The following is a 26,875-nucleotide window of genomic DNA, read 5'->3' on the forward strand; positions in this document are numbered from 1 at the left end:
CTTCAATTTAATTAGTTGTTATTAGTCTGTTCGGGTTTCCTGATTCTTCCTGGTTGAGTTTTGGAAGCTTGTATGATTCTAGGAATTTGTCCATTTTGCCTAGGTTATCCAATTTGTTGATATATAATTGTTCATAATATTTTTTTTACAATCCTTTGTATTTCTGTGGTGTCAGTTGTTACTTCTTTCACCTCTGATTTCATTTATTTAGGACCTCTCTCTCTGTTTCTTGGTGAGTGTGGGTTCGTCAATGTTGTTTATCTTTTCAAAACACCAGCTCTTGGTTTCATTGATCTTTTGTATTGTTTTCTTAGTCTGTATATCATTTATTTCCACTCTGATCTTTATTATTTCCTTCCTTCTACGTACTCTGGGGTTTTCTTGCTGTTCTCTGATTCTTTAAGTTGTCCAAGAGCTTTGTTAAAAAAAAATTCTCTGAAATTTTTTAGTACCATTTTGTTTTTGCTGGATATATCTTTGAGAATGTTAATAGCCTTTAAAAAAATGGTCATTTCCTTACTTAGTCTGTTTCTTCCAAGCTATTTTTTGTTGTGATCTCTGATTGTCATACTTACTAGAAGTTCTTCACATGTCTGTTGATTTTTAACTGTCTATTCATATTTTAAAGGAAGCACTAAAAATGCTGTTTGGAAGTACTTTGCATGAGTGGAGCTTGTTTATATGATTTTAGTATCAGACAGTCAGCGTTCTTAGGTCTTTTCTCCTAAAATGACTGGGGTTCCCAGTAAAAATGTAGCTGGTCACCTACCATGAAGTTCTCATCCTAGTTTACAGTACTCTGAATGTCTACTAAGGTAAGGTTGGGGCAGATCCAACTTATATCTCTTTGCAGTTTGTACTTAACCCCTTGTTTTTAGTACAGTTCTCCCGCCTTCAGCTGTGTGGTGTCCCTTGCTCCAGGCTCTCCATTTCCCTTTTCCAAGGAATGAGGTTCCAGTCTCCTCTGGTGTGGGGCAGAGGCAGTTGTTCAGCTGTGCAAAGTGAGAATCTGGAAGTAACTTCTTTCAACTAATCATTCTATTTTTAGTTCCACCTTCACCTCATTTGGTAAGGTACCTGTGCCACCAATTCCCTATCCTTTTAAGGCTTCTGTTATGCAAATAAGATCACTTCTCACCTTTCCTTTTTACTGACCCAGGGTTGTTTTCTTGGGACTGCTAAGTTAGTGACTAGTCCATCTGCTACCCAAATGCCTAAATCAAGTTGCTGCTGACTCTTCTTCTTAATGTGCTTTGCCCCCCTCCCCCTTTTTAAACCCCTGCAGTCTCTTTTCAGGGGAGTTTCAAGAGGCAGTGGAAACTAATGCATATGTTCAGTTAGATGTCATTTTTGAAGTCTGATTCATCTTTTGATTGACTGGATTCAGTTTCTTTTCTCTCCCCCTTTCTTCCACCACTATTCCCTGCCCCCCAAAATAATATATGGGGTGCTAGATTGCTTGAGTTTTTGAGGATTGAAAAAAAAAAAACCTGTCTAATAATACCTTTAAACTTACATACTTCGTATTTTTGCTGATTTTTCTTTCTTCCTGACTTCTCTTTAACCTTTTACTTTCTCACCTTTCCTCCTGAGGTATCAGTGGGTTACTGACCAAGGAAAGAACCTGGGATTTTCCTGCACCTTATTTAAACAGTTATCCTTTTTTTTTTTTTTTTTTCAACCATATCTTTTTTTTCTTTCATTATGGTTTATTTTTTTATTTTGCCTCTTTAAGATACTCATTCCACAGTCTCTTTAAACTTATTTTGTTTTCTCACCTTTGGGAGTCCTGTGAATTCCTCTTCTTGTTGAAGGGTCTCAGAGGGACCATTTTGCATTTGCTTCCCTTTGGTATTTGCATGAATTATTTGGCTTGGAAATCCCACACCATGCAGGTAGTGTAAATTTGGAGTCTACGTTATCGTGTGCTAATTTCATGGGTCCAATTTTTCTAGTCCTTTAGGGATCCTTGCTTTATTCAAGGGTCTTTGTTCTAGTTTCCTGCCTGGATCTGGCCTCAGGCTTCTGCCCAGGCTTGGATCTTAAAACCACATGCCCTGGCTGCTGGGGTCCAAGGCTGGTTCCTTCTCCGGTTGTATGTGTTAGCTTCTCCATTCTGGCTTTGATTTTCTCTTTTTTTGATACATGGGAAGTTCCTGCCCTGTATTTTGAAATGGATTGTGGTATTAAAAATTTAGCAGTTATATTTATGTAGATATTTTATGCTTGATGTACAAAAAAAGATATACATCACAGGGGCCATGTTATAGAACCAGAGCCATCTCCTTTGCATTCGCATTTATTCATGTGTTCAGCAAACATCTATTAAATGTGTACTGTGTGTTGGGCTCTCCAGAGTCTAACACAAATGAAACTCTGCTCCGACGGTGATAATCCAAAAAGAACAAAAATCTGAGGTGAAAATGATATCGTAGGTGGAAAGAACGGTGTGTGAGGTGTGCGATGAATGGTGTGAAGGAAGCTACTACACAGTTGAGTACAGATATAACACAGTCTTCGTGCTTGTAGGGAAAGGCTGAAAAGTAAAGGTAAAGGTAATGAAATAGGCTGGATCGTGGAAGGCCTTGGTGCTAAGCCAAGGAGTCTGATATTGTCCAGAGAGCTGTGGGAGCCACCAAAGCTCTTACGCATCAAGTGAGGAGATCACATCATTTACAAAAGCCCCGTCCAATAGCAATGTGGAGGTGGGCTGCAGATGAGCCAGACTGGAGACAGACACTTAAGCAGAACTAAGTGGAGATAGGAAAAGGGAAGCAGCTTTGAGAGCACCTTCAAGGTGCAATCTCCAGGAGTTAGTGGCCAGTTAGATATGGGTGAGCCAGCAGGAGGGAGACAGAGTGGCAGTCCCATGGGCCAGATTCAATCTGCATGGTTTTTGTCTATTTTAGCCATTAAAACAATTAAATTTAGCCTGCATTGAGTGTGGCTTGCTGTATTTGGTTTGCAGTCCTCACCATTCCCTGTTCTCTGTGGCCCAGCTGGACTTCACTTACCTGGTCCCTGAAGGCATCTGAAATTGAGAGCCTGGTGAAATGACTTCCCCCTAGACAGCCTTTTTATTATGCCTGCTTATCCTGGGGGTGTGTGGAGAGAAAGGGACAAGGCAGGAATGAGGATTGGTGGGGCAGAGTGACCTCATTCCTCTGTCACCATCCCCAGCCTCCAGCCTCTGCTCCCACCCCCAGCCCCGTCTCTTGGCTGAGCACTATTGGATTTTCCGCCGGAAAGAGAGGAAAAGAGGAAGGATCTGGACTTTTTCTCCAGAAGATGCCTTGAACAGCTCCTGTTATTGTGCATGCACTCAGTGTCATCTTAGATTTCTAAACCTTACTGCAGCCCTGCGGGAGTGCAAGAGTCCTTTTACTAGCAAATGAGTAAACTGAGGCAGTTTAAGTAAGCCAGGCTGCTAGTCTGCTGTGGAATACTGCATCGAGGTTTCTTAAACTCAGAGAGAGCGTAGTAAACATGGCCTCATCCTTTTTTAAAAGCCATTTGATTTTTTTTTTTAATTTTCCCTGATATACTTGTATGATAGATTCAGAGGTACACACTGTTTATTCCAGGTGAGCAAGTATAAAGTAGGAGTTTAGTTCTCAGAAAGAGCAGACTGGGAAGAAAGGGAGAGAATGGGGTGGAATGTAACAGAGATAGCCTTTCCCCAGGTTTCTTGGGACAGATGAGATCACCGCTGTGCACATGAGCCGGACTTGAAAGCCAACGATTTTGAAAACATTGATCATGTCCTAACATTCTTGAGAGCCGCCAGAGTGAGCCTGTGTCCAAGGCCTGCAGATGAAGTAGATGAATATTAAAACCACCCTGCTGGTTTCAGACTTAGAGCGGCAGTTAATCAGTTGAGTGGGAATAGATCATCTTCAGAGTTTCGGTAATTGGGTTCTGAGAATGAACCCTCAGGGGGAAACTATAGTGATTAATTGTCATTGGAGCTATGCAGACTTTCTCTTAGTGTAATGTCAACAGGGCAGCACTTGGCAATAGACTGGGTAGAAGGATACTGAAGAAAATGTAGATGATAGAGCAGTTGTGATTCTGATGGTTTGTTGTTTTCTCTGTGGGATGATGGGAAATATCTGAGACTGGAATTTCTTTATGCACTAGGTTCAGATTTCAGCTCTGTCTTTGTTGGTTTGGCTCATCTCCTGGGACTGTTATGTTCTGGGAGTATGAGGATTTGGAAACCTAATTATACATAGAGGGCAAAGGTTCCCCTTATTTAGAGAAATCTGCAAGCCCATTTCAACTTTTAAAGAAAGCTAACATAGGAAGCACCTATTTTTAATTCTACAATGCAGCCTACATGTTTAAAAACACAGAATATACTTAAAAGAAAACCCCTTTCTTTTGAAAATACAACTAACGTGTTTATCAGAGAATTAGAAAATACTGAAAAATAAAGCAGGGAATTATTATAATTTTATCACCTAAAGTAACAGAAATTGATATAAGCCTTCTATACTTCTTTTCTGTGGATATTTGTAAATACATGTGTGTTTACAAAAATGATATCATTCTCTTTTGCAATCTCTATCCAGTCTTTGGTGGAGGCTTACTATTCTGTTGTATAATGATGTATTTAAATCAGCTCTCACAGTAGAACTTTTAGGTTGTTTAATATATGATTCTTTGAATTTCCTGGTTACCAAATATTTACATTCCATTACAGAGTGACTCAAATGGAGGCTTGGGTACAGGAACGGAATTAGCTAGTCTTGTTGATGGCAGGACCCTCCATGAGACAGATGAAACAGTTTTGTATTTCATGCTGTCAGAGAACAACTAGAACCATGATTTATGGTGTGCAGTTGATGTGGCTGGTTTCTTGTCAGTGTGTCGCATCTGCTAATTTATCAGCCGAACTCCTCTCTTTCTCTCTGGAGCATTGAAGGCTGCTCTATTGGAGTGGATCATTAGGGGAGGGGAGCATAAAAAGGGAGGCTATCGGGACAATTATAGGGCAACTACTGAGAAAGAATACATTTCAGATATTGCAAAAGCTAAGTATCACACATCATTAAACAAACAAGGTGTGGCAGAGACCAAAAGATGTTATCACATGAGGATTTTCTAACAGCCCAAAATGTACCAAAAGGCAAATATGTACACTTCAGCATGCCCTTGGTTCTCGTGTCTATGCAAAATAGGTCAGCGTATACTTATTTCAAGGAGCTGTTTCATAAGGGCTGATTTTATATGCTAACCAGACTTAGTCTGTAGAATTGTGAGCACTGCTTGTTATAGAGATATAAAATAAAGGACAATTTAAAGGTTAGGGCATCAAAAGCAATCTTCTAAAATTTTCCCAACTGTAGATTGAAGTAAATATGTAGGTCCTTCAGCTGAAACTGTGTGGTTGTTATTATAGCCATTTTTTTTCTTTTCCAAACAAATACAGTTTTACGTATTCTACCTGTTGAAGTGAACTCTTTAAATGCTAAATAACAACAACAACAAAATTCTACAGCTAATTAAATTAGTTTGGAGAAAAGCATTCCGGAGCAGTCCAAATTGAGTTAGAGAAGAATGAAACCCCTTCGTCATGAGTATTTCAGTGGACTACATTGCCCCAGAATGTCTGTGAGGTTATTAGTCACTTTTATGGTAAGTTCTAGTAGATGTCAAAACCTTTATCAGGACTTGTAGCATTTGCAGAAAGACAGTTGGTCTGTTTCACAATAAAATAGCATTATTTCATAATTTGTGTTGCTTTTTAACAAAGTGTTCACACGTAGTTTCCTGTTGTAAAGTCTGAGCAACATATTACATGCTGGCCAAATTTTGATCTTGGATTAAGTTTATAAACTCATAGAGTAAAAAAAATAGGTGCCCATGCTACTTTTGGGGTATTTTATTTTATTTTTCTATCACCATTTATTCTCCATGTACCCTCTTCCGCCTCCAGCAACCCCCCTTCCTCCCACAGTCACCACACTGTTGTCCCTGTCCCTGAGTTCTTTCTCCTTTCTTTGTTGCTCAATCCCTTCACACCCCCAAACACCACCCATCACCCCCAAACTGTCAGTCTGCTGTCTGTCTTTGAGTCTGTCCACTGATGGACACTTGGGCTGCTTCCAAATCTTTTTTTTTTAAGTTAATCCTCTCCTGAGGATATTTTTCCATTAATTTTTAGATAGAGATAGAGTAGAAGGAAGGGAGGGAAGGAGAGACGGTGTGGGGGGGGGAGAGACAGAGAGAGACAGAGAGAGAGCCATCCATCTATCTATGTTTACTGCAGTAAACAGAGGAGTGCGTATATTCTTCTGAATTAGCGTTGCATGTTTCTTTGGATAAATTCCCAGAAGTGGAATTGCTGGGTCAATTGGCAGTTTCATTTTTAATTTTTTGAGGGAACTCCATACTGCTTTCCACAGTGGCTGCACCAGTCTGCATTTCCACGAGCAGTGGACAAGGTATCCCTTTTCTCCACACCCTCACCAGCACTTGTTTGTTGATTTATTGATGATAGCCATGTTGACAGGTGTGAGGTGATATCTTAGTGTGGTTTTAACATGCATTTCTCTGATGATTACTGACATCGAGAATCTTTTCATACGTCTGTTGACCATCTCAATGTCCTCTTTAGAGAAGTGTCTATTCAGATCCTTTGCTCAGTTTTTAATAGAGTTGTTTGTTTTTTTGCTGTTGCATTTTATAAGTTCTTTTAAATTTTGGATATTAATCCCTTATTAGATGTGTCTGCAAATATGTTTTCCCATTCAGTGGATTTGTCTTTTCATTTTGTTAATGGTTTCCTTTGCTGTACAAAAACTCTTTATTTATTTTTTCTTTTGTTTACCTTGCCTGAGGAGATAATCAGAGAAAATATTACTACTGGAAATGTCTGAGACTTTACTGCTTATGTTTTTTCTTGGATTTTTTTTGGTTTTGAGTATAGCATTTAAATATTCAATCCAGTTTGAATTTATTCTTGTGTGTGATTTAAGAAGGTGGTCTAGTTTCATTTTTTTGCACATATCTGTGCAATTTTCCCAACACCATTTATTGAATAGACTATCTTTAGCCTATGGTATGTTTTTTACTCCTTTGTTGAATGTTAATTGACTATAAAGGCATGGGTTTATTTGTGGGCTGCCTTTCCTGTTCCACTGATTTACATATCTGTTTTTATGCCAGTACTATGCTGTTTTGATTACTGTGGCCTTGTAGTATAGTTTGATATCAGGTTGTGTTATTCCTCCAAATTTGTTCTTCTTTCTCAAGATTGCTATTGCTATTTGGGGGTCTTTTTTGGTTCCATATAAATTTTTGTAATATTTGTTCTAGTTCTATGAAATATGCCTTTGATATCTTGATAGGAATTGTGTTGAATCTGGAGATTGCTTTGGGTAGCATGGACAGTTTAATGATGCAAATTCTTCCTATCCATGAACACGGTATATGCTTTCACTTATTTGTATCTTCTTCCATTTCTTCACTGTCTTATAATTTTCTGAGCATAGGTCTTTTACATCCTTTTTTAAATGTGTTCCTAGGTGTTTTATTCTTTTTGAAGCAATTGTGAATGGGATTTTTTTTTTTTTTTTTAGTTTCCCTTTCTGATAATTCATTATTGGTGTATAAAAATGCAACTGATTTCTGGATATTTACTCTATATCCTGCTACTTTATTGAAATCATTTAATAGTTCCAGTAGTTTTTTGATGGAACCTTTGGATTATATATATACACTATCATGTCACCTGCAAATAATGACAGTTTTACCTCTTTCTTTCCAATTTGGATGCCTTTTATCCCTTCTTCTTGTCTGATTGCCGTGGATAGGACTTCCAGTACTATGTGAAATGAGAGTGGTAAAAGCAGACATCCTTGTCTTGTTCCTAATCTTAAGGGGAAAGCTTGTAATTTTTGCCCACTGAGTATGATAGTTGCTGTAGGTTTGTCGTTTATTACGTTGAGATATGTTCTCTCTATTCCCACTTTGCTGAGAATTTTTGTCATAAATGGGTGCTGGATTTTATCAAATGCTTTTTCTGCATCTATTGATATGATCATGTGGTTTTTACCCTTCATTTTGTTTTGTGGTGTGTCATGTTTATTGTTTTGCAGATATCATACATATCTTGCATCCCTGGAATAAATCCCACTTGATCATGGTGTATGGTCTTTTTAATGTATTGCTGGATTTGATTTGCTAATATTTTGTTGTGGATATTGGCATTTATGTTCATCGGGAATATTGGTGTATGATTTTCTTTGTCTTGTCTTTATCTGGTTTTGGAATTAGGATAACGCTGGCCTCGTAAAATGAGCTTGGGAGTCTGCTGTTGCTTTTAGAGATTTGATGCATGAAGCAAAATGTTTAGTTGACTATATGCTTTTTAAACTTACCGTGCATGCACTACTTCCTTCTCTCATTAGCCATTATCAGCATTAGAAACGTTGGGAACTTTGCTGCAGTTTCTTCACTGGCCTGCCAGCCTTGTCTGTTCAGTCTTGCACCCATTGTACCTTAAAAAATAATAGAAACTCAGCTCTTAATTTCATGGCCCTCATTTTAAAAGTTCATTGAATCTTCAAAGAAGAATAAATTACACTCAGTATAATAATTTCCTACATTTTTATGTATTGCTTTATGTTTTCCAAAGCACTGTAAGGTCTGTGTAGATTTCCTTATTAATGGAACGAACAGAAGGAATACATTATTCCATTATAGGAAACCAAGGCATTGGGGTTGAGTACAAGCTAATGACAGAGTGAGCGTCAGAACTCAGGTGTTCCGAGCAGTCGCTCCACGGGCAGCTGCGTTGTGCATTTCGTGGTATTCTAATTCTTGAAAACTGTTGTTCAGTGTGTATTTCACATGGTGGCTTGTTGCTTACACAATGTTTCATTTCTACAATGCCAGATAAAAGATAATATAATAGGTTCTTTTTGAGTAAGGATGAATAAATACTCATAAATGATTTAGTTAGTGGTTTTGTTTGGTTAATTTATTTTTCCATTATCAGAATAATTGCTTTAACTCATTTTTCTATTTTTAGAGATCTGGCTTTGATAATTAAATAGTTTCTAGTGTGTCATGGCATATTATCTGATGGCTTTTATAATATTAAAGACTAAAATATCTATTTTACGGATTGGAGCTGAATCACATTTAGCAAGTGTATTTTTTACCTAGTTGAGGCGTGATCGAAAGCCCTGCTCAGTGTAGAGTCTGTAATAGATATGCTGTTGTTCCTGCTCTTTACCTTTTGGACTCCACAATTTTCTAAAAGACTTTATATGATCCTTTATATGTGCTCAAACCTGTGAGGCCACTGGATGGTTTTGCAATGGAAGAGCCATGGTGAGCATTTAGGTCTCTTTTTTTTTTTTTTTTAATTTTTTTTTCTTTATTGACTTTAGAGAGAGAGGAAGATAGAAACGTCGATGAGAGAGAACATTGATTGGCCGCCTCCCGCATGCTTCCCATTGGGGATCAGGCCCACAACCTTGGCATGTGCCCTGACCAGGAATTGAACCGGCGACCTCTGGGTGCATGGGTCGACGCTCAGCCACTGAGCCACACCGCCGGTGCATGTAGGTTTCTTGTCACCGCAGGACCAGCTCTTTGCCCTGTGTGAGATTTTAGATAAATCACAATATCACTGAACTTTATAGTGTACTTATAATCTCAAAATTCCAGAGGAACCAGAGTTCCAGCACCTCTTCTGTCTCTCAAGTTCTCTGCTATTTGATTGTAAAGAGTTTATATTCAGTTTTTACTCTTCTATGACTTCTTCCCAGTTCTGAGAAGTATGTCTAATGATTTGAGCTATGCACTGTTTCTTAGCATTCTCCCAGTTACGGATTCTGGTGGCTTTTCTGGATAATGGTAGTAGTAGCTGTTTTCTGAGCCCAGCCTAGCATACAGTCTGCTGGGTCTACGTGTGAGAAACGCCACAGTATGATCTAACGCCACAGTATGATCTAACGCCACAGTATGATCTAACGCCACAGTATGATCTAACGCCACAGTATGATCTAACGCCACAGTATGATCTAAATTGAGTGCGTGAGTCCAGGGGAGAGTCCCTTTCTCACTCCCCTTCCACAGCCAGGCTCTGGTCTCTAAGTCCACACCTTTAGCAGTGGCCTTTGAAGTGCTGAATAGCTGTCCAACAGTTTACTTACATAAAAATGAGCTTTTCCGCTTTTGTACTATGTCAGCATCAGCTGCAGGAAAACCGTATGTTTGCATTTAGTTCCAAGCTTCAAAGCTTGCTTTAAAAATAAGGGGTTGTTTTCTCATGGAATCTGGAGGGCTGTTTTCACTCGTGTATCAGAATGATTGGGCTTTTAAAAATGCCATTTGGAAGTGGCAGCTTCAGTAAATATTTATGACATGTCACTGTGACCCAGTTGGGCGTTAGAAAGGAAGCAGGACATTATGAAAAGAACAAGACATATCTCTTGGAGTAATTAGTGTCTTGTATTCCTTTTACACGACTGGTTTGTCACAGCAGTAGCGGCCCCTGTGAAGATAGGTCGGTAGTTGGTAGCTCTGTTTTCCAGAGGAAACTGAGGCTTGGAGAGGGTGAAGGGCCTTGTCGAGAAGGGAAGTAGCCGACCTGGTCTGGACGGCAGACGCCCTCACTCACACCGCTGGAGCTCTCCCTGTCAGACCACGCACACATCACAGCCACGTTACAGCGTGTCACAAATATTAGGGGTGCAGGAAGTCAGGGAGGGATTGTGGAGTGGAGTGGTCTGGAAAGGCCCTGCAGAGAGGGTCTTAAAGACGAGGGGAAGGCCTGAACTTGTTGAAGGGGAGTAGATGGAGACTTCCAACCTGGGGGCCGCAGGGGGCTCTCCCAAGGAGCGAACAGGTTTGTTGTCCTTGTTATTAATGGGAGCCTTTACTTCTTCTGCTGTCACTTAAGAGTTCCTTGGGCTCTCGGCCACTGCCTGATGGACTTGCTTTCACTAGATTAGTGTCCCTTCGTTTGGATGAAGGCTCCGGTGCCAAAAGCGCACGCACGTGTGTGTGTCTGATGGCCTAGACTGTCTCCTACCACTTGCCATTTTTCTATTTTAAAGACTATTATTTCTTACGAGGAGATTACCTAACCGTTTTCATGTCAGAGAGAAGGGAAATAACAGCTTGGCACAGGTCTGATCTTTGTGGTTCTGAGGGGTTTCCCCTCCTGGCAGGCTTTCTGTGTCGGACAAGGGGAGCAAGAGGAACCTGCACAGAAAGCCTGTGTTCATGCCCCTGGGTTCTGAATGTGCCATCGAGAATTTTTCTTTAGAATTCCTGTAGCCACTTCAAGATGTTGGCTGTAATCCGAGTTCTCCTGGGGAGATGCCAGGTTTGATGCCGGGAGATCCCTTTCCTAAGGACCTGCTGCCAGGTCTCCCGTTTGGCGTGTGTGCCTTCTTGTCACTCCAGACAGTTCTGGTGACATTGTGATCCCCCTGCAGTGGTTTGAAATGGTCAGAGAGTTTCTGGCGTCCGATTCGTCTCTGGAGATTGCCCACCTGACTCTTTGCCCACCCAAATCGTTTCAAAGCAGTTTTCGATATCAGTGACATTTCTTGTTGCTTTATTTTCCATTAAACCATGTAAAGGACATTTATGTCCTGAGTTATCGAGCAGGTGTTGATCTAGCACCTCTGAGCCTGGGAAAGTGAGACGTGGATGCTTCAGACCAAAGCCCTCCACAGTCACTCCCAGGCTCCCAGGGAGTCTGGACAGACGCTTCCCACAGGGAGGGTCACGAGGAGGCCGTGCGCGGGGAGGGGTGCCTGACTCTGCAAGGCTGGAGTGTCTTCTGAGCCGACTGCTGTTGGACTGTTGTTCAGGTAGCGAAGTCAGGAGTGGACATACTGCCCATCATCATTCCGGAGTCAGATTTGCCGTTTCGGCAGAGACGAGTTTGGACTTTGAAATCAGGAGACCCGAGTTCAGGTGTTGTTTGTGCCTCGTGGGCTCCAGGGAGCCAGGCGGAGTTCCTGGGAGGAAGGGGTGGGGAGCCGGAGGCCTCAATGAAGTCACTTTGAGAAATCCTGGGAAACCGGTTCTCTGCTGGAGGGTTTCCTGCGCTCTAACATGTGGACGGACGTGTACTGTGGTCGCCCAGAGAGGTCAGAGGAGGCAGTTCCCAGGCCTGTTTGGATTTTTTCTTGAAGCATGGAGCGTTTTTATCAGATTATCATCCCGCAAACCTTTTTAATGAAATGCTGCCAGTGGTTTCCCGCTCTTAAATCTGCAGATCAGTGCAAGTGTTTTTGCAGTTAACACAACGTCATCATTTGCAAAAAAAAAAAAAGTTAGCCTTCTATTGGGCAGGGTGTTTTGGTAGTGAGATATAGTGGACAGTAGCTGCTGGGTATGATAGAAAATTTAAGAAAGGAGAAAAAGGACATGGGTGCCGACAGACCCCTTGTAGTGCTAGGTTACGTGTCAACTTCCACAGTTTTTTTTTAAGTTCTGACAGCAACCCTGTGAAGGAGGTATTTGATTATAGCCATTTTACAGATGAATAAACTGAAGCTCACCTGATAGGTTATATGCTGAGAGTCAGACTATGGTCTGTCTTCTGCCCAAGGCCATGTTACTTTAACAACAAGGCTTTGTGACAGCGCTGGGTATTTTTAACTTTTCTTGTGTGGGGACTAAAAGGTATTAATAGTTTTCTTCCAAGTTCTTCTAGGCTAGGCTAATAATCAAATTGACAGGGACAGATTCACGGGAGAAAATCAAGTTTTTAATACATGCACATGGGGAGTTCACATGGCATGAAAACTCCAAAGACAGTGAGGCAGCATTTGGTCTATAAGACTTTTGGACAAAGGAGAAAACAGGGCGTGTCTTATATTTCAGAAGTCGATTGGGCAGTTTGCAGGTAGTTGAGGGAGAGAGGAACACAGGGGGCAGGCAAATCCTTGCTGGTGACTCAGAAACAGAGACACAGGGTATCTAGCTAACAGGCCCTGCCCGAAGCCTCCTAATGGTCACACCTGATCCAAATCAGGCTAAGGTGAGCATGCTAGGATTTCATTCCTGAAGCAGGTTTCTCTGTCTGAATCTCTTGGGCAGGAAACGGGTGAGGGTCAGAGGTTCCTTCTGAGTCTTGTTTCCTAATAAAAGCTTAAAATCAATATCCCAACAAAGCAGCCTCAGGGTGTCAAAACTTTAGTCCCGTCACTTGCTTTTTAATTTTAAGAGATTGTTACAAAAGTAGTACATGCTTATTAAATAAAAATAGGTGGGAGAAAAGTAGAAAATGCCTCCAGGCCTGTCATCAAGTATAACTTCAGTTAATATGTGATGTATTTTTTCCCGATTGTTTTATGTGACGTTATGTTCATTAACCACAGTTGTATTTAAATAATAATAGGTACAATATGTATATACTCATCTGTATCTGTACATTTATAAAATTTCAAATCCTGCTATTGAATCTCCCCTGCAGATGTGAGTTGGTTATTGCCACATGCAGTTAAGTATTTTAATAAGCAGTCGAGCGACAGGACTCAGAAACGTAGCTTCCAGCTCTTTGAAGCGGCTCCCTCTTGGCCCTGGGCAAGTTTTCCTGACCTTCCTGGGACTTAGTTTGCAAATTTATAAATGAGGAAGTTGAATCAGATCACTGATTTTTATTTTTATTTGTTGTTGTACGTGCCCCTAGCGGGAACTGAACCCAGGACTCTGGTCTACAGGCCGAAGCTCAACCGCTGAGCAAACTGGCCAGGGCGAATCAGATCATTGACTTTTAAAACTGTGGGATCCACGAAAACCTTGTGGGCTGGGAGTAGAAAGGCCCACAAAGCGGGGCAGACCCAGGCCCTTTACCCCGCCAGTGTTTGGACCCAAGCAGGTGAGTTTGGGGGTCTAAGCACATTTGGAAAAAGGGACTCATTGATTTTTTTGTGTGTCCAAAGCCCTACTGAGTTATTTCTTAGAAAAGACACCTTTGAGGAGGCTGTAAAACGTATCCTTTTTCACCTGACCCCTTGTCAGTTCCATTCAGTTCGTTCAGGGAAGACTGACCAGAGAGTCAGTGGTCCCTTAAAATACGTGTTTGAAAACTACAGATTTGATCAGTAACTGGCTTTCCATTTTCCTTATGCTGATTGAGGTTTTGCATTTTGAGGGGATTAACTCAGAAGGCCCAGTATCTTGACTCTGTGTCTTGCCCCCACAGAAGGAAGAATCCTGTTGAACAATGAGGTGAATGAATGCTCGGGTACTCAAGAACCCTGGCCAGCTGCACGAGGTGTTCCCAGGCCGCCCTGACCGTCTTGCTGGGAGTCTCTGTCATGAGGCCTGACAGGACGAGCGCACCACGGAGGGACAGCTCCCTGCTCCGCAGGAGTGGTGCCTGCTGACCTGCCCAGAGCCGCTGGGGACCGCCCGTTGTCTGCCAGTACAATGAAGGAAGTGGTTTACTGGTCACCCAAGAAGGTGGCCGACTGGCTGCTGGAGAATGCTATGCCAGAATACTGTGAGCCTCTGGAACGTTTCACGGGCCGGGACCTGATCAACCTAACCCAAGAGGATTTCACGAAGCCCCCCTTGTGCCGAGTCTCCTCTGACAACGGGCAGCGGCTCTTGGACATGATAGAGACCCTGAAAATGGAGCACCACATGGAAATACACAAGAACGGCCATGCCAACGGGCACCTCAGCATTGGCACAAACGTCCCCACACCTGACGGCAGCTTCAGCATCAAGGTCAAACCCAACGGGATGCCAAATGGGTATAGGAAGGAGATGATCAAGATCCCCATGCCAGAACCGGAGCGCTCCCAGTACCCCATGGAGTGGGGCAAGACTCTCCTGGCCTTTCTTTATGCACTTTCCTGTTTTGTTCTCACCACAGTGATGATCTCGGTCGTCCATGAACGAGTACCTCCTAAGGAGGTGCAGCCTCCACTACCGGACACGTTTTTTGACCATTTTAACCGGGTGCAGTGGGCCTTTTCTATTTGTGAAATTAACGGCATGATCCTTGTAGGACTCTGGTTAATTCAGTGGCTGCTCTTAAAATACAAGTAAGTAAAGCAAAAGCTCTCAGGTTCAGTGATTGAGGCATTTGCACCGCAGGTATCCAGTACTCATTACTCAAAAATGAAATTTATGAAGCAATGAAATCAAAGCAGGTTATTCCCCCACTTTTTTTTTTTTTTTTTAAACCATATACCCAACTAAAGCCCTTGCAGCTTAAAGAAAATGCCATGTTTATCACCTTTTCTTGTACAAGATTTGTACGGAATGGTGAGTAGCATTGTTAGAGATACTATTCTGTTTTCACTTCACAGGAAAGAAAACCCTCAGTCACCTTCAGAGAGTATATATAGGCTGTTGAACCACAGATAAACCATTCAGTCTTGGTGTTGTTAACCCATCAGATGAACTGTGAACAGTTGGCCTAAGCACCATGAATGGCCGTACAGCTTTTCCCGAAGGGAGTCAGGCCTCTGGAACCGCAGCAGTGTGCGTTGAGGAGGATTCACACATACAATTCGGAACAGCTATTCCAGAGCGACGTGGGCTGTCGGAACAATAATACCCTCAGGGAAAGACTTAGTTTGGGGAGGTGCAGTGCAAATGAACCTGCCTGGCTGCTCACCTTCTAGCATGTGTGGCAGCTGAAGCTATATGTGGCTGTTCCGTTCAGATTTCTCAGGATGTTTAATAGGCACCTTCTTTTAGTTTGGGGTGGATCTAAAGTGGCTCTCAGCCCTGGCCGGTTTGGCTCAGCAGTTAGAGCGTCGGCCTGCGGGGTCTGGAGAGACCCAGGTTCGGTTCCCGCTAAAGGCACGTACCTCGGTTGCAGTTTGTCCCCGGCCCCGGTTGGGTTGTGTGGGTGGTGACCGCGCGATGTGTCCCTTTCACATCGATGTTTCTCTCTCTCTCCTTCCCACTCTATCTGAACAAAATATCAAAAAAATGTCCTAGGGTAAGGATAAAATAAATAAATAAATAAAGTGGCTTTCATAACCCTAGCTCTAAACTCAGCATAGATCCCCCTCCGGCAAGCTGTTTTCTTGGGGTGCAGAGTGCCCCTCATCACTGGTGTCTGATTTTTCCATTACTGGGACATTTTGACCATTTCCAGGTGTGGGAGTTGGACACTGAGTTTCTTTGTGGTGAACTGTGTTAATGACCCATGGTAAGGTTGAATATAAAGGAAATCATCTTAAATCAGGAAAACAAAGTGCAGACAGTTTATGCTGAGCTTGACCTAACAGAAATGATGAGTATTTTCCTGGTATGTTCATAAAGGACTGCGTTTTTTCCACCTTATAAATTACATATATGCAGATGGAATAAAAGCAATTTCTGACTCTGCCAGAAAAGAACTCTCTTAGCTTGTGTAAAGGAAGTGGCCAGTGTTTACTTTGGGGCTGGTTTGGCAATCCGAGAGTTTGAGCTAAATTTGAAGTAGAAGTGCTGATCTGGGCTGCATTTGATTTGATGGAAGACCTTTGTTTTGTTTGCTTTAGTGTAAGAGGCTAAATAGATAGGAATAAGCTTTAGAAATACGAGATGCTTTGAATTTATTCATTATATTCTTTTGGCTGCCAAACTTCAGTTTCTACTTTTGACTTTTAAACTTTTAACTTCTAAACTTCTTTTCCTGAAAGCACATTAGGAAAAAAAAAAGCCAATGTTTTTTTCTTTAAAAAGTCAGTCAACTAAATTATGTTTTCCGAATTTTTCCTAATGTTTGTTGTTTTGTTTGTGAGAGTTTGCTTTCTGTTTTTTCATCAAAATGTTTACATGCAAGCAAATAATTTACTGACCCAGAATATAACTTTGGTCAAGTCATACCATGCATGAGTCCAAATCTTTCACAAAACTGTGACTTTTTAATAATGTATTTCTGTTCTAAGGAAATGCCCTCACCACAGGCCAGTTTCTTTAAGATGCATCACGGTTTCTGTTTCTCTCAGCAGGGACTTTTCCTTGTTTCGCTTGAGGCTTTCTGATTCCGTGTTTCACTAGTACTTACTGACAGCGCTGTAGTCACTGTCTGTCTCAGTGTTCAACAGGAAATCAGTAGATGTGTGCCGGGACCGAAGTGGCCCAGAGCCGGGACCCAGGCCGCCTGGGGCCCAGCATCAGCCATGCCCTCACATGCTGGGTGCTGTGGGTGACTCAGCCGGGAGCCTGGTGTTTCTCAGGGCAAAAGAACCTCTCAGTCTAGATGATTTCCGTTGTTCTCAACTATGTTTTATTTGATTCTAACATGATTGAATGGGCCAGTTATGTTAGAATATTATTAGCTACAGAGCACCCCCCCCCCCCCGAAATCATGTAACTAAGGATTCTTTGAAGTCCTTTCTCTGGTTCCCATGTTGACAGGGTAGGGACATGGGAAATGGCAGCCGCCTGTTGTCGTGGTGATCCTAAGCAGCCCCCTCCCTGTCCTCCTACTGGGCTCATCCCTCGTTCCCATCGGCCTCCCTGAGGCCCCTCTGCAGTGTGTGTGAGTCACCAGCCATGTGAGAGGTAGGAAGACAGGTGCATGGGTCCTCCCCCGCCCCTCCCTGGCTGCATGAAGGAGACGGGAGTGTCCGCCGCGTCAGAGATCCCTTGTCCCTGGTCCTCTGCCTGTGGCTGTCTAGCAGCTGCTTCATCAGTGTGGCGGGGACATGCAGGCTTCTGGCATGGAATGTGGTGATGAGCAGAGAGCCCACCTTTCCCTCTTTTTCTGCTGGACTCTTCTGAGCCTCACCCTTTCCTCAGCCTCCACCAGGAGGTGTGCCCGTCACGGGGCACCTCATACACGACTCATCGCAGGTGAGCCTGTGTGGCCAGTGATCCCTCAGGGGAGTTTAACTTTGATTTTGAGTCTTGGAGCCCGTTAAAAAAAATCAGCCTAGCCCTGGCCAGTTTGGCACAGCGGTTGGAGCGTCAGCCCGTGGACCAGAGAGTCCCGGGTCCGGTTCCCACTAAGGGCACGTACCTCAGTTGCAGTTTGTCCCCGGCCCCGATTAGGGTCATGTGGGTGGCAGCCAGTTGATGTGTCTCTCTCATGTCAGTGTTTCTCTCTCTCTCTCTTTCCCCCTCTCTCCCTCCTGCTCTCCCTGAAGATAAATGCAAAAGTGTCCTCTGGTGAGGATTAAAAAAAAAAAAATCAGCCTATTCTTTTTTTGCTTCTGTGTCTTCTACTTTTTAGAAAAGTATCAGAGTCTGAAACTGCAGAGGATGCTGTACTGAGAAATGAGATCAATGGAATTTGGGCAGCATCTCCCAGCAACAAAGCCTTCAGCCAGATACTTGAGGTGCTAGTGTTACCAGATAATTGTGTGCATGGCCTTTCTTCGTTGCTGATGGGAGTGGGATTCTTGGGGCTCCGCTGGAATAAGCATTTCAGGAGGTCCTCACAGGAGGGTGACTTGTGATAAAAAGATTGATGTGAGTGGTGTTATAGCCTTTGGTTTGCAAAGTCTCAATTCCCTTAAACCAGTCCTGGAAGAGGGGCAGCTGGCAATTCAGCAGAACTAGAAACAGAGCCAGTGTCCAGAGCTTCTGTTCCATGGTGGAGCTAGGTCCAGTGTAACATCAGGCATCGGGCTAGTCACAGTCCGTTAGTCCATTGTGTGGGTGAGTGCAGATGTGGGAGCCCCACAAGCCAGGAGTCAGGCAACAGCAGGAATAGAGCAAGAGAGAGAAAACTCCCTTCTCTCATCACCCAGACCTTCCCGGGCATGCTTCTAAAGTTCCTCCGCCCCTCCAGTCCCCCCACGGATCTGTGGGGAATAGACCTGGAGAGTGTTAAACTGCAGCTTCCTGGCAAAGGCATGCCTGTATTATCTGGCCTTCCCTTTGCTCCTTTCCTGTTAATTAATAACCAGGTTATTGCAATGGTATCGCTAAGAAACCTTGATGCTGAATTTGTGACATTGTGACACTTGGGTCTTTCCTTTTGTTGTATGCAGTTACCCTTTACCGTTAAATGTAAGTTTTGTTTTTAGCATTGAAAAAATTTTTTTGCTTGCTTTCATTCTTAACATCTCCCCCTTATGTCTGAAAGTATGTATGTTTATATATACATATATCCACATGGAATTTCCATGATATGGCAAAGTGGAAAGCAACAATAATGTCTCTCCTTGAGAACTTTTTGATTTTTAAAATTGTAAATGATGTTGTCTCCCTGTTTAGAATTGGACTTTCAAGTCACTGACTAGGAAAGATTCCTGGGAAATCTCTGCATTTATGTCAGACTTCACTGCAGAACAGGTGTTCCTTGTTTTAAGAAAGCATGATACAGACTGCTGAACTCGCAGACTTGGTAAGGACTTTCCATGTGTGGCTAAGTCATGACTACCTCGTGGCCCCTCTGCGTGATGCGTGTGGCTAGCAGCACATGGCAAACTGCTGGTGAAGAGGAAGGCCGAGGAGCGGGTTGTAGAACTTCGGGGTCGAGGGTGTTTTAGCCACCAGAGGAGTCACTGTGACTTAGTATGGTGATCGTAGAGCCTCCACTCAGCCTGACTGACACTGGCTTTATCATCATTGTCTTCTGACTTACTCTTCCTCCTGTGTGGGCAGTGGGATTTCCTAGAACTTCTCAGTTCCTTTTTTTTTTTTTTAATTCTCACCCGAGGATATTTTTACATTTATCATCAGAGAGTGGGAGGGAGAGAGGGAGAGTGAGAAACATTGATGTGAGAGGCACTTCGACTGGTTGCCTCCCGCACTGCCTGACCAGGGCCAGGGCCAAACTGCAGCCTAGGTACGTGCCCTTGACCAGACTCTAACCCTCGATTCTTTGGTTCATGGGCCGACGCTCTAACCACTGAGTCAAACTGGCCAGGGCACTTCTCAGTTCCTTTTCTATAGATGCTAAGTCCTGTCAATTCTAATTTCGGATTTATTGCTGTTATCGGTGGAAGTAGAGTTTGGGGGTACTTTGAGGAAATGTACTTCCTGAGGCTCCCAGGGGAGGGTGGGGTTTCGAGGAAAGCTTTATTGATGATGTGAAATTAAGAAGGTTCCTCTCTGAGGTCTCTGCCTGTCCCACCATGGAAGAAGTCCAGTCTTGTCTTCAGCAGGGCTGGAATTAAGGCCACTGCCCAGAATGTCTGCTCTGTATTACAGCACAGTCCAGTCCAGAATCCTGCCTGTGGAGTCCGCACGGCCATGGGCCCTGTGGCTGCTAAGGCCACATGGCTACGGAGAGGGAACACGTGACCCTGTGGGCGAGGGCAGGTCACAGAGCAAGAGAGAACGAGAAAGGGAACTCTGGGGATTTTAACCAGGAGCTTCTTCAAATTAACTTTCCAAGATTTCCTGCACTCCTGATGGGGTCCACCCCCTAAACCATCCATTGTTCCCCAGGCTAGACTGACAGGCAGGCACGTCCCCTGCGCCACCCCGACTTTCCTGTGCATATGCCCATCTTCCCCTTTGCCCCCCGCCATCCGGTACCGTGGGGGTGAGGAGGGGTGTTACTCCCCTTGGAGGAGCAATGCTGTGTGAGCTGTAGCTTCCTGGTGAAGCTGCCCAGGTGGCCACGCTTACAGTGTCTGACTTCCCTTTGTTTTCTTTCTTTCACTAATATTAACTAGCTAATTACGACAACACTACCCCTTTCCATTCCTACTTAGTGATAGATAGTGGGTGCTCAGATAGAGGCCCAGCTCCTTAGCATGACGCTTGGGTCCTCATCCCCTGGCCCCGCTCTGTCCTGCCTCACCTCGAGCTACTTCGCTCCACGGTCACCCTCGGACACTCGCCGCTCATAGCACGTTCCATGATTCCTTATGCAGGTCTCCTTTGCTGCTGGGTCTTAAGTTCCTCGAGGGAAAAGACTGGGTCCTGTCCTTTACTCATCTTTCTAGCCACGTTCTCGGGGAGAAGGAGCTCACTTAATACTCGTGTATTCATTCCACTTGTATTTACTGAGCAGATTCTGTGTGCTGGGCGCTGTTGTGGACCCTGGGTGCTGCAGTGAGCAGAGGCCCACGGAGCGCGTGGAGCTGACACTCTGGCTGGGCTAAACCGCAGCAAACAGTACAGGTGCCAGGTACTGATGAAGGAAGCGAAGGAAAACAAGGCATATAATGGGTTAGGAAGTGTTGCGGCTTGTGGGGAGGAGGTAGTATTTTATATTATATTAATTGTTGATAATATTACAGATGTCCCCCATTTTCTCCTCTTTGCCCCCGTCCGCCCATCTCCCATGGAACCCCAGGCCTTCACTTGTCCATTGTCTGTGTCCATGGATTATGCTTATATGCACATACGTTCTCCTTGGTTGATCTCTCCCCACCTCCCTCCCACATTCCCTCTGAGATCGCAGTCTGTTCCATGCTTCCATGTCTGTGATCCTGTTCTATTTTAATTTGTTCATTAGATTCGACAGGAGTGAGATCATGAAATATTTATCTTTCTCTGGCTTATTTCACTTAGCATAATAATCTTTAGGTCCATTCATGCTGTCTCAAAAGTTAAGAGATCTTTTTTTTTTATAGCTGCATAATATTCCATTGTGTATATGTACCACAGTTTTCTTATCCACTCATCTACTGATGGACACTTGGACTCTTTCCAGATCTTAGCTCTTGCAAATAGCACTGCTATGAACATGGGGTGCGTGTATTCTTTCTGATTGGTGTTTCGGGATTCTTAGGATACATTCCTAGAAGTGGGATCACTGGGTCAAATGGCAGTTCCATTTTTAATTTTTGGGGGACACACCATAGTGCTTTCCATAGGAGCTGCACCAGTCTGCATTCCTGCTGGCAGTGTGCTAGGGGTCCCCGGGGGATGGGTGCTGTTTGGACAGGATGACTGGCAGGGGCCTCTAATGAGGTGGCAGTAGAACAGATACCTGAATCAAATGAGGGTGACTACAGTACAGGTGTTTGGGGCCAGAGCACTGTGGACAGAGATCAGCGCGAGTGTCGAGTTCCTGAGACCTGCTGGAGAGCAGCTGGGGGCCCGTGGGCAGAGTGAGCTGGGGGAAGTGTGACGCGGGTGGTCACGAGGTGTGGACGCTGGCTGGGGTTGGCATTATCGGCCAGGGCTAGAGCTTGGATTCTGTTCCACGTGTGATAAGCATTAAAGAAGAATGCTATGAACAGACTTGTATTTTAAAAGATTCACTCTGGCTGCAGTATAGAGAACGGGGACGCATGAGTGGCAGTGGGGGCGCCGGCGGGACGCCAGTGCTGTAGCCCAGGTGGGAAATGACCCCAGCGTAGACTCCGTTAACATTTGGCCCATGCCTGAGTTTCACGCTGGCGTGGTGGGAAGGGAAGAACTCTGTAGAAGTTATGGTTCCTATTACATTTAGAGCTGCCCATCTCTTTGTATGGCCACAGTGCTGCCTTCTGTTGTAGGGTCTTTCTCCTGCAAGGTTTCTGGTCCCTCTGAATCCCGGAATTTGGTATGGAATGGAACGGGGAGATAGAATCCACACACTTCAGAGCTCTCAGAACCTTGCTTGAATATATTTTACTCAGAGCAAAGCCATGTTGTGCGCGTATCCCAGTGTGTGTTTTCTACCCGGCTTCCTGTGCATCACACATTTGCCTAAAAGCAGTACCAGTCAGTGGAGGGGTGCAGATTGGGAGAGGTGACTTCATGTTGTGGAGAAAAAAGGAGCCCTTGGATGGTTAGGGTGTGGGGTGGAGTGGACAGAGCTTAGTGGTTGAAGCATTGGACATGGGTAAGAACATTCTGGCGTGAACAGTCATGCAGTTAGAGGGAGACCAGTGGAACAGTCCCCGAGCAAGTGCCCTGCAGATTGCTCCCATGCTAAAAGGGGAGGAACTGGGGATGGCCGATCCTTCCATGACATCTGTATTCAGAACTATTCTGTCTGTCTGTCCCACTGAGGGGAACAGGTAGTTTTCCAGTGTGGCTTTTCTAGGATTGCACTTAGAGTGCTGGGTTGGGTTTTCAGATGTCTGTCAGCAGTAGGTTTCATATCTTCAAAGACCATTTAAGAAAAGATTCATTTTGTATTTTAACCCCTGATAAATGCCTGGCTTTGGGGCTTACTCGATAGGTGCGTATCTGCCGGATAACGAAGTTTATGGGCAGCATCTAGCTCCCTTCTGTGAATGCAATCTAATTCCCAAGGTCATCACCCTGTGCTGATTGGTGACTGCTGCTCTAGGTGGTAATTTGATTATTTGGGGGTTTTGTTTTATTAGACTTTCCATTAACATTTATCTTTCATTTTGCCCCATTGTAATTCTATCAGCGTTTCTTCTCACATTAAGTTTATTGGATCAACGTACTGATCTCTTTGCTCTTCTAATCCCCAAGGTAGTTAATAACCACAGTTAGTGCCAACATTTTTTCAATTGTTTTTAAGTCTTTGATGGCTGTGATTAAGTAAAGTTCTTAACAGCTCTTGGTGTGGGGCATCTGCTCTGACGCAGGTCTCTCCAGGCTCCTCTTCAGCAGAGTTTATTTTCCAAGTGCTAGAGGAGCCTTTCTGAAGGCCGTTTTATTCTATGATAAATTGGCCTTATACCATAGACCACAAGGCTAGGCTGTAATGGAGCTTCAGGGCATCTTTACATTGAGTTATTTACCGGGAACTGTGGGAGACTGGGTGCTAAGGATGCAGAGACCGAAGCTGCATCGCGTAGAGGTTATCTCCTGAGGACCTTGTTCTCGTCGTAACATCTCAGTTTTTGAAAGAGTGTGTTGTTCAATCTCTATCCAAGTATAAAATTTGTGCTATGGAAGCTTTTGGGGGCATTATTTAATGGCTCCCATTAGTTAATTGGCTGATAAGCGGCCATCCTCCTCTCCAGCAATAAAGCAAAAGCTCAGGGAGCAGCTCTTGCCTCCTTGTTTCTCCCTCTACATGCAGCTGCGTCCGTTAGGTGCTTCCTCAAAGTCTGTTTTCTTCTGCCTCTTTCGTCCACGTCATCAAAGATCTTGGCCATCCCATTCAAATGGCAGATTCCAAGCCAGCTGATACTTGGTAACAAGAAGTTTTTTACATGCATTGTGGCGTTTGATCCAATCACCCCTCAAAATAAGTAGTGTCATTCTTTCTCGTGAAGGTAAGTGAGGCTCAGGGAAGCTGTTGACTTGCCCAAGGTCCCACATGGTCTGTTTGGGGAATTGAAGGAGCTTCAGTATAAATCCAGTCTGGGTGCTGGTCTCACAGGGACCCTTCCTCTGGAAATGCGTGTTCTTAGCCCACAGAGTGACATGGATTTCGTGTGCATAGGACGGGTAGGACGAAGACAGATCAATGTAGTGTTTGGCAATAGGGTTTACGTGTCATGTACCATCCGAGTCTCATGCACATCTGCCCCAGAGCCGTCGCATCTGGCACTCCACCACCGTGTGTGGAAAGTGTCCTTGGCTCTGTCCTGCCTTACCGCTGTAGCCTCCTGCGATTCCTGAGTGCGGCGTGGGCCCTCCTCGCTATGCCTAGGAAACCTCCTTTGCCACCAGCCTCAGGCACAACTTCCCACGGAAGACTACTGACCGGGAGCGGCCAACCTCGTTCTATTCCTTCCTGCCTCTAGTGAGTTTTCTCCTCGCCACTAGTCGCGGCCGTCGTCCGTCTGAGCTGAAGAGCCTGGCTGAGATCCTGCTGTCTGTCCCTGGGGACCTTCCCCGTGCCGGTCCCCTGCAGTCTGCACCTGCGAGGCTTTTACAGGCCGGTCTGTCGCCCCCTTTGCCAGGGCATTACTTGGAGTGGGAAAGAGCCGTCCCTCTGGGGGCTGGTGGCAGTCTCGGTCCCAGGCTGTCCTCCCGGTGAGCTAACTGGCGATACTGCCTGCGTTTACCTTTCTAACTTTCGCCGGCGTAGCCCTAGGAATTACAGGGAAAACAGGTCCACCCTAAATCCAGTAATTCCAGCAATTTGTCTTTTAAATGATCATAAATATTATAAGAGGGAGAGCAAAAAAAAATACAAAAAATACACAGGTGCAGTAAATTAGTATTCCTGAGTTAATTTGTATTTATAACACCAAAGAAAGCAAAGTAATTCTTCTTGCTTGTAGGCAGATTAGAAGACAAAGATAAACAAAAAGGAGAAAAAATTACTTATCATGTTGCCAAAGATGAATGGTAATGGTAGTATTTGGGTTCCTATACCTTTCGATAGTTTTCTGTTTGAGCTCATGTATTCGTAATGTATATATGTGTGCACTTTTAAATGGTATTATATTTGCCTTCTATTTTATAGCCTGCCCAGGGATTCTCTTTCCCTCTTCTTTTAAAAAACCATCATGGATGTCTAATTATTCGAGATCTGATTTAGAAGCCACCACATCTGTCCCCACCGGCCTGTCAGCAGATTAGCGTTCAGTTAAACTGTAAATCTTTCTAGTGAAAAGTCATGCTGTCCCTACAGCCACCCACTAGTGGGGAGAAGTGGGTCAAGTCACTTCTATAGCAGCATTGTCTCCTCCCTACAAAATGGGAGTGATAACAACAGTGTCCGTCTCACCGTTGTGTGCGGATTGAGGGAGGTCATATATGCAAAGCACTGACTGAGTCCCAGGCACCCCCTGGGTCCTAAACCTGCCCCCCCCCCCATCCTCACCCCCCTTAGTAAACGGCCTCTCTGTTCTGCCTGGCTCTCAGACCAAACGTGGAATTGTCCTTGGTGTTGCTTCCACCCTCCATCTGGTCTGTCTGTCAATCCCACCACTTCTCCCCACCTCGGTTGCTGCCCTAGGTCTAGCCACCGTCACCTCTCACCCGGTTTGTTGCAGGAGCCTCCTGCTGGTTGTTGTGTTTCTGTTCTTCCTGTAAGTCACTTGTCCACTTGCAAGCAAGTGTGTCCCTGGAAGACTCTTCTCCCACCTCATGGCTTTCAGACCACGTTCTCATGGCGACCAAGGAAGCCCGACCAGACCCAGTGCTGTGTCACCCCAGACCTCTCACAACCTCGTGCTCTCCACTCCCTGGCCCCCTGCTGGTCAGCAGACACCCACACTTGCCAGCCTCCAATTTGGAATCTTCTCCCACGGATGTCCTCATGGTTAACCCCTCAGACACAGGGGTACCTCCTCCGACCAACTTAGCCCAAATGACACTCTTGCTTAATTTTACCCTTTAGCATGTGTCTAACTTGCTCTGTACAGGGTGGGGCAAAAGTAGATTTACCATCATGAGTACATAAAACACAGTTTATTCTATTATTTATTTTGCCCCACCCTAAATGTTTCTTATGTGTCCTGTTTATTGTCTGCCTCCTCCACCAGAATGTAAGCACCACAGGGCAGCCTTTATCCTGCTACTCACTGCTGTATTTTAGTGCCCACGACAAACGACCCTAGCACACATACTTTTGTTATGCGAGTAAATAAATCAAAATAGCAGCAGCTGACATTTTTTGAATGTTGCTAGTAACTGTGCCTAGAATTCAATAAATGTCAGTCACTGCTGGTGATGTATATGCTTATTATGTTTTTGGAAACCTGCTGTTAAAAATGAGAGTGTGTTACTTGTCTATTTTTCTTTATTAATTTTAGAGAGAATGGAAGGGAGAGGGAGAGAGAGAAACATTGATGAGAGAGAACATCGATTGACCGCCTCCTGCATGAAACCTGACTGGGTATCGGGCCCACAACCTGGGCATGTACCCTGACTGGGAAATGAACTGGTGACCTCTTGGTGCCTGGGTCGATGCTCAGCCACTGGAATGGAGCAGTTGAGACCCTGTGATGGGTAGAAAGCACATTCATGGCGATGTGGCGGGGGGGGGGGGCACAGAGCTCACGGTCCCAGGGTCCCAGTCTCTAGGGCGAACAGTCCACGTTTGATGAATTAATGTAGCCATCTCAGCAACTGTACATTAAAATACAAATACAAAAAGGATGCAGAGTGAAGGGTAGGGCAGGGTAGTTCCGGCAGAGGTATGGAAGTTTAAAGGGCAGAC

The 26,875-nt window shown here is 44.3% G+C and overlaps 1 protein-coding gene across 7 annotated transcripts in view; it reads left to right on the plus strand.

Annotated features, from left to right (window-relative positions):
- The window catches only part of SGMS1 (sphingomyelin synthase 1), a 264,910-nt gene that overhangs the window by 210,638 nt on the left and 27,397 nt on the right, over positions 1 to 26,875 (plus strand). For all 7 annotated transcript variants that reach the window (XM_036264649.1, XM_036264653.1, XM_036264650.1 and 4 more), the window contains one exon: positions 14,189 to 15,038. In XM_036264649.1, coding sequence (XP_036120542.1) covers positions 14,416 to 15,038 — 623 coding nt within the window. In that variant the 5' untranslated portion in view covers positions 14,189 to 14,415. The remainder of the gene's footprint in view (positions 1 to 14,188; positions 15,039 to 26,875) is intronic.

The sequence above is a fragment of the Molossus molossus genome, unplaced genomic scaffold (assembly GCF_014108415.1).
Source record: "Molossus molossus isolate mMolMol1 unplaced genomic scaffold, mMolMol1.p scaffold_m16_p_17, whole genome shotgun sequence".
NCBI lineage: Eukaryota > Metazoa > Chordata > Mammalia > Chiroptera > Molossidae > Molossus > Molossus molossus.